Consider the following 6,255-nt stretch of genomic DNA (forward strand, 5'->3'; position numbering starts at 1 on the left):
GCACTTAAATGTTGAACTTAGGCACCTACAGAGGCAGACACCTGAGTCTCTTTGTGGAGCTTGACCAAAATGATTTGTCCAGGGTCACATAGGTAGTTTGTGGCAGAGATGGATATTGAGCCCTAATGTCCTGTACCCCAATGCAGCACCTTAACCACACCACAGTCATTCCTCTCCTTTGCATTTGAAGTAGCCACATAGACAACTGATTTAATGGCTGTGAAGGGCCTGCTCTGAGTTCCCAAGGGACCTGCTATGCCCAGCATGTGCCCATTCAATGGCTGACATGAGGCAAAATGCCTAGGCAAAGCAGCTCAAAGCCAACACAGGGACTCTAAGGGGGGAGGCAGTAGCTAAGCAGATCTGGGGCTCTGTGTCAGCTTCAATGGTGTTGTGGGAGTGAAAGCAGGAGGGGGGGGGCACAAGACCGTTGGCAACAATCCCCCTTTTGTCAGCATGGCTGCGATGACCTCATCCTGTCCCGGGGGACAATGCCCCCCGTGTTCCCTGGCTGGGGGATCCGCGACAATGAGCCCAGTCAGGGCTGGCAAGTGGAAGTGGAGCCAGGGGAGCGGGGCAGCTGTGCCCCATGGAGTGGGGGTGACAGGGAGAGCTGGTCCCCCACAATGTGACAGGGAGGTTAATAAATGCAGGGGGGAGAGGGCTGGGGTTTCTTGCCATCTGGGAGCTTTGAAGCTCTCACCATGGTCCATCCCCCCAGCCATGAACACACACCTGGAGGGAGAGTTAGCCCTGGAGGGGAACCACTTGCCCAGAGTTGCTGGCAAAGCCAGGATTAGAACCTAGGAGTCCAGGTGTGGGTGTAGGGGGGTGTTAGGGCTCATGGTTGTGTGGCCCCACCACCAAAGGTGGTGGGGGAATTAGGAAGAATAGACAATGGACTCAGAGGGGACAGAGCTCCCACTTCCTCACCCCACCCCAGGATGGACATTTGGGGCAGGGTTCACAGCCCTAGTCACTGTGCCCGCATGGCAAGGATGTGGCAGAAATACACCCAGAGTGCAGGGTGACTCAAAGGGCCCCTTCCAACAACAAGACCTGACTCCTCGCTCAGAGTGGGAATAAAATCCAGCGGTCCTGACTCCCATCCCCCCTTCTCTAACCCACTGGACCACAATCCAGGATACAACCTAGGAGTCCTGGCTCTCACTATCCCACCGCTGACCATAAGATACTTTTCTCTCCTAGGAGCTGGATAGTCAGGACTCAGGTTCTCTCACCAGCTCTGGGAGGGGAGTGGGGTCTAGTGGGTAAAGCAGGAGCGCTAGGAAACAGAACTCCTGGGTTCTCTCACCAGCTCTGGGAGGAGAGGTGTGCGTGTGCACATGCAGGTCCCCTCCCCAGGTTTGTAATGGCTCCATTCATTAGAGATCTGCCCCAGAAAAGCCGTATCTAATCTGAGTTGTAATTGGTACTAATTAGCATTAATCACAGTGGGAAACACAGACCAGGGACCTTGGCTGGGGATGGGGGACAGAATGGAGCTGCTAATGAGTGGAATAGTGTTTTTTTCTCTCTTTCTACTCCTTTATTTTTAAAATCGCTTATGTTTTCCCAGACAGGCCGAGCCAGCAGGACCATGAGGAGCTATCCCTGCTGGCAGGATCATGTTTTTACTGGCTGATTAAAGCCACAATTTCCAGCTACTTGGAACTTTCAATAAGTAAGAACCTTAGAGATCTCGCATGCTCATTGGTCAAATCTTCCCAGCAGAATAAGCAGCAGCTTTCTGACCAGCTTGCTCAGCCACACGAATAATTTTCCTTTGGTGAATCAGTGCTTAGCCTTGTGTGAGGGATCAGGAAGCATCCGTAAAGTGACCATATTCGGGTGTCGTGTCCGAGATTTCTACCCCCCAATAAGAGTGTTGGAGAAGTTTGGCAAGTCTTGATTCCTCCCCCCGCCCATCTCCCAGAACTGGGGATAGAATCCAGGCGCTCTGACTTTCAGCTCCCCTGTTCTAACCCACTAGACCCCACTCCCCTCCCACAGTTCATTCACATCAGCGGTGCTCCATTGGCATGACAAGCATTGCCAAACATGTTTGATAAACTCAGATGCCTCTGATTTCTGCCAGGGGGTGGGTACAACCCTGCCCATAAGGGGAAGGGTCACACACTGCATATTTTGGCTCCATGCCAATGTCACTCCTGCCCATTGGAACCCCCTGGTGACTGAAATGCTCCTCGTAAGGTGGTGCGGGAGGAGCTGTCTGGGAGCTTGAGCCATCTAGTCAGATGCTGGAGACATAGGGTGGAATGGGCAGGGAGCTTGAGCCACCCAGCTGGGGCTTGAGCCATGGGGTGGCATCTCTGGTGGGGAGCTAGAGCCACCCAGCTGGGCAGCAGAGCCATCAGGCAACACAGCTGGCAGGGAGCTAGAGCCACCCAGCTGGATACTGGAGGCATGGGGTGGCTCAGGCGGCAGGGAGCTAGAGCCGCCCAGCCAGATACCAGACTCAGGGTGCAGCACAGCCAGCGAGGAGCTAGAGACCCCCAGCCGGATACTGGAGCCATGCTGCAGCACAGCCGGCAGGGAGCTAGAGCCGCCCAGCTGGCTACTGGAGGCATGGGGCGGCAGAGCCGGCAGGGAGCTAGAGCCACCCTGAACCAATCAGCGCGGCCGCAGGCAGCAGCTGACTTCCGGGAACAGGGCGGCTGGGGCCGGGCCGTGGAGCTGGAGCGGGAGGTAGCGAGTCTGGCGCTGAGCCCGGTGCGGGGCTGGGGAGCGGAGCGCCCGGGGCTCCCGCGCAGGGGCCGGGCCGTGCCGTGGGGTGAATGGCCCCCCAAGGTGCCAGGGGCAGGCTGCCCTGCAGGGCTGGGGTCAGCCGGCCGCAGCCCCGCCCCCTGTGCTCCTTGCCGCCGGGGAGGCGGGGGGCTCCCAGCTCTAACCGCTAGACCCCACTCCCCTCCCAGAGCTGGGGATAGAACCCCGGGGCCCGGGCTCCTAGCCCCACCCCGCTGCTCTCCTCAGTACAGCCCCAGAATTCTACGTGTGTGGAGCTTAGCTGGCAGCGGTGGGGTCTCGCCCCCAATGACCCCACCACCCCTACGGGCCCCTTCCCCGGTCAGAGGGGATGGCATGAGCCTGTGGTGCTGCCCCTCTAGGAAGTGGCTGAAGCTCAATCCCCACCCCAATCTTCTCAATGCACCAGGCACCCTTGGGGCACACGTATTCTGTGGGCGAGCGGCTTCTCAGTGGGATGGGGGAGGTGTGCGATGCCCATGCAGCCAGCTTGCCGGGCCAGTAGGGGATGGCATGTGGGGCCCATATGGCCCTCTCTCGGGGCCGGTGGGGGGCATGGCGCCCATGGGGCCCTTTCTCTGGGGCAGTGGGAGCCAGATCTCCAGGTGAATGAGGGAGGCTCAGTGCCCCTGGGGCCAGGTCTCTTTGGCAGTAGAGGAAGGGGGGGTGTCATCCAGGGGCCTGGATCTCCTGGGCAGGAAGGGGGCATGCAATGCCCATGGGGTCAGTTCTCTGGGATAGTGTGGGGAGGTACAGTGTCCATGGGGCAACCAGGGGTATGGAGTGTCCTTGGGACCAGCTTTCTGGATGGGTGCAGTGCCTATGGGGACAGCTCTCTGGGGCAATGGAGGGCATGTAGTGGACATGGGGACAGCTCTCTAGCGACCCTGGGGGAGGGGTACGTGGTGCCCATGGCTCTCCAGGGTCAGGGGAGGAACACAGTGCTCATGGAACCATCTCTTTAGGGCAGTGTGGGGCCTTGGTACCCATGGGTTTGGCTCTTCAGGGTGTGCGTCATGGAGTGGTAGCCTGGCATAAAAGCTGAGTAATCCCCATCTTTTCCTCCCTCCCAGATGCCCTGAGCCTGGTGTCCAGGGACAGGGGGGGCACAGGGAAGCACCATGGACCCTGAGTTCTCCATCATGCTGCAGTGCCCATCTCCCAAGGGCCTGGCAGAGACAGAGGTGCAGGCTGAGCTCTCCCCAGCCTACAACCGGCGCCAGCTGCCCGGAGGCCAGGCCTGGATCGACGCTCTCTGGGAGGCCCGGTGCCGTCACAGTCCCTGGCTTTTCAACGGCTCCAAATTCCGGCTGCACTCGGCCCAGCTGGATGGGGGCTCCCTGACCTTTCGCCTGGGCCTCACCTGCTACAAGGACTTCCTGGGCACCAACCGAGCTGGCATGGCCAGGCACCTCCAGCAGCAGGGGCAGCAGGACTTTGGGGACAGCCAGGCCTACCTGGCAGAGCCGCTGGGAGTGGGTGCCATGGTGCATACTGACGATGACTGCTTCGTCTTCCTAAGGCGCAGCCAGAGGGTGGGCGAGGCACCTGGCCTCATAGACATTCCCGGGGGGCATCCTGAGCCACAGGTGGGTCCACCCAGCACCCCTAGAATGGAAAGGCCCCGGCTCCCATTCCCCACCCCCTGACGCAGCCAGTTTTCCCCCACCCTGGGAAACCTTAAATCCCACCTCCTGCCCCCACTGCACATCTCCTGGACTCCCTGTAAGCGCAGGAATGTTTTTTTCCCTGGCATCCACCTCCCTTGCTGTGTTCCACTACAGAGGTGGCTGCATTTCATGACCCTGGGCTCCTTCCTCTGCTGCAGGCTGTGGTGGGGGACGTCCCAGAAGAATCCATCTGTTCGGAGGAGCTCCCCAGACAGATGGTCGTCAAGGAGATCTTCACTTCCATCCTGCGGGAGATCCGAGATGAGGTGAGAGATGTGGGGTATTGGCTGTTGGTGTCTGTGCTCTGCTGCCCTTCGCTAACCTGCCTCCCTGCTCCATAGGTCAACCTGCCATTGCCCACCCTAAGCCAGCCAGTGCTGCTGGGCATTGCTCGGAACCAGACCAGCGCAGGTCGGGCCAGTGCTGAGTTCTATGTCAGGTAATGGGGCTAATTCAGTGCACAGAGAGGCCCTAGGGTACAGGGAGAGCTCATGGGGCAGAGACCCAGTTTGGCGGATCAGGCTCAGGCACTGTTGATTTAACTGCTGGCTTGAACCCATTTCCTGACTGTTTGGATCTAGAAGCTAGAGGACCCTGAAATTGGTGATTGATGGGATGGATCCAATCAGCAGTTGAAGTGCAACCTCCCCAAATATCCTGGGACCCTGGCTTCCTCTACCATATCCTCCCCACCCCCCAGCCAAAATAAACGTATTAGCATGGTGCCAAGACTGGGGCCTCACATTGTGCCAGGTGCTGCACAGACACACAGTGAGACAGTCCCTGCCCTAAGGAGGTCGCAGTCTAATTAGACTGAAGAAGGATCGTTATCCACATTTTACAGATGGAGTACAGGGATGCCACTTGCCCAAGGTCACAGAGAGAGTCAGTGGCAGAGCCAGGAATAGAACCCGGGTGTCGCGAGTCCCAGTCCTGTGCTGTTACCACAAGGCCAGGGTTTAACTTTGCTGCCCATAGAGACAGAGAATAAACAGGTGTAGCTGCCATTGGACCTCAGGCCCGGTTGTCTCCGTTCTGCTAATGGAGCCGCCCCATGTCCCAGGTGCAGTCTGACGTCGGAGCAGGTGAAACAGAGATATGAGATTGGGGGACCTGAAGCTCAGGAATCCACTGGCATCATCTTTATCAAGAGAGAGGTAAGGGGAGGGCACAGCCTGGCTGATGGGAATAGAACCCAGGAGTCCTGACTCCCGGTCCCCCTGCTCCAATCCATTGGACCCCACTCCTCTCTTAGATCTGGGAATTGAACCCAGGAGTCATGGGGGAGTCCCTGCTCTCCCAGCTCCTGTGGTCAGTAAGGGTCACACATGAGCTCTGGGTGGTGCTGGCAGGTACCCAGCCTCCCTGCTCCCTGGTACTGACCCTGTGGTGTCCCTGTGCTTCCCCTGCAGGATGTCCTGATTCTGGAGCAGACCGGAGGGATGTGGAGGGAGCTGTGCCCATCTGCCAAGGGGGCTGTCAGACTCTACACCCTGGTGCAGGGTGGGGGGCAGTGACAGGAAGGGTACTGACTCCCCAGGCCACGATGGGGGCTTATCTGTGCCAAATTGGGCATCGACAGACCCTGCAAGCTCCCTGCACACGCCAGCCCTATGTCGTGGAGCCAGCAGGAGGGGGATAGCTGCAGGACCAGACTCACCTTTCCAGGGGCAGGGCCCTGCCCTGATCTGGTTCCAATTCTGGCTGTTTTACCCATTGCTGTTGAGAACCCATCTCCCAATAAAGAACTTATTCTTTGACAGCAGTGGCAGGTGCTAAGCCTCTGGAATGATCCCATTTACCAGAATGCACTGGCCTG

The 6,255-nt window shown here is 58.4% G+C and overlaps 1 protein-coding gene across 6 annotated transcripts; it reads left to right on the top strand.

Annotated features, from left to right (window-relative positions):
- The first annotated feature begins 2,576 nt into the window (after positions 1-2,576).
- Positions 2,577-6,201, top strand: NUDT22 (nudix hydrolase 22). Of its 6 annotated transcripts, none has more exons than XM_038409795.2 (6): positions 2,577-2,709; positions 3,840-4,355; positions 4,595-4,702; positions 4,778-4,875; positions 5,500-5,593; positions 5,849-6,201. In XM_038409795.2, the coding sequence occupies exons 2-6, from the start codon at positions 3,888-3,890 to the stop codon at positions 5,951-5,953; spliced, it is 873 nt and encodes a 290-aa protein (XP_038265723.1). In that variant the 5' UTR covers positions 2,577-2,709; positions 3,840-3,887; the 3' UTR covers positions 5,954-6,201. The 6 variants fall into 6 exon arrangements, with proteins under 6 accessions (XP_038265723.1, XP_043374077.1, XP_043374072.1 ...); XM_043518142.1 differs by having other exon boundaries at positions 2,581-2,713; positions 3,838-4,253; XM_043518137.1 differs by having other exon boundaries at positions 2,582-2,713; positions 3,838-4,355.
- The last annotated feature ends 54 nt before the right edge of the window (positions 6,202-6,255 follow it).

This window comes from Dermochelys coriacea, chromosome 7, assembly GCF_009764565.3.
Source record: "Dermochelys coriacea isolate rDerCor1 chromosome 7, rDerCor1.pri.v4, whole genome shotgun sequence".
Lineage (NCBI taxonomy): Eukaryota > Metazoa > Chordata > Testudines > Dermochelyidae > Dermochelys > Dermochelys coriacea.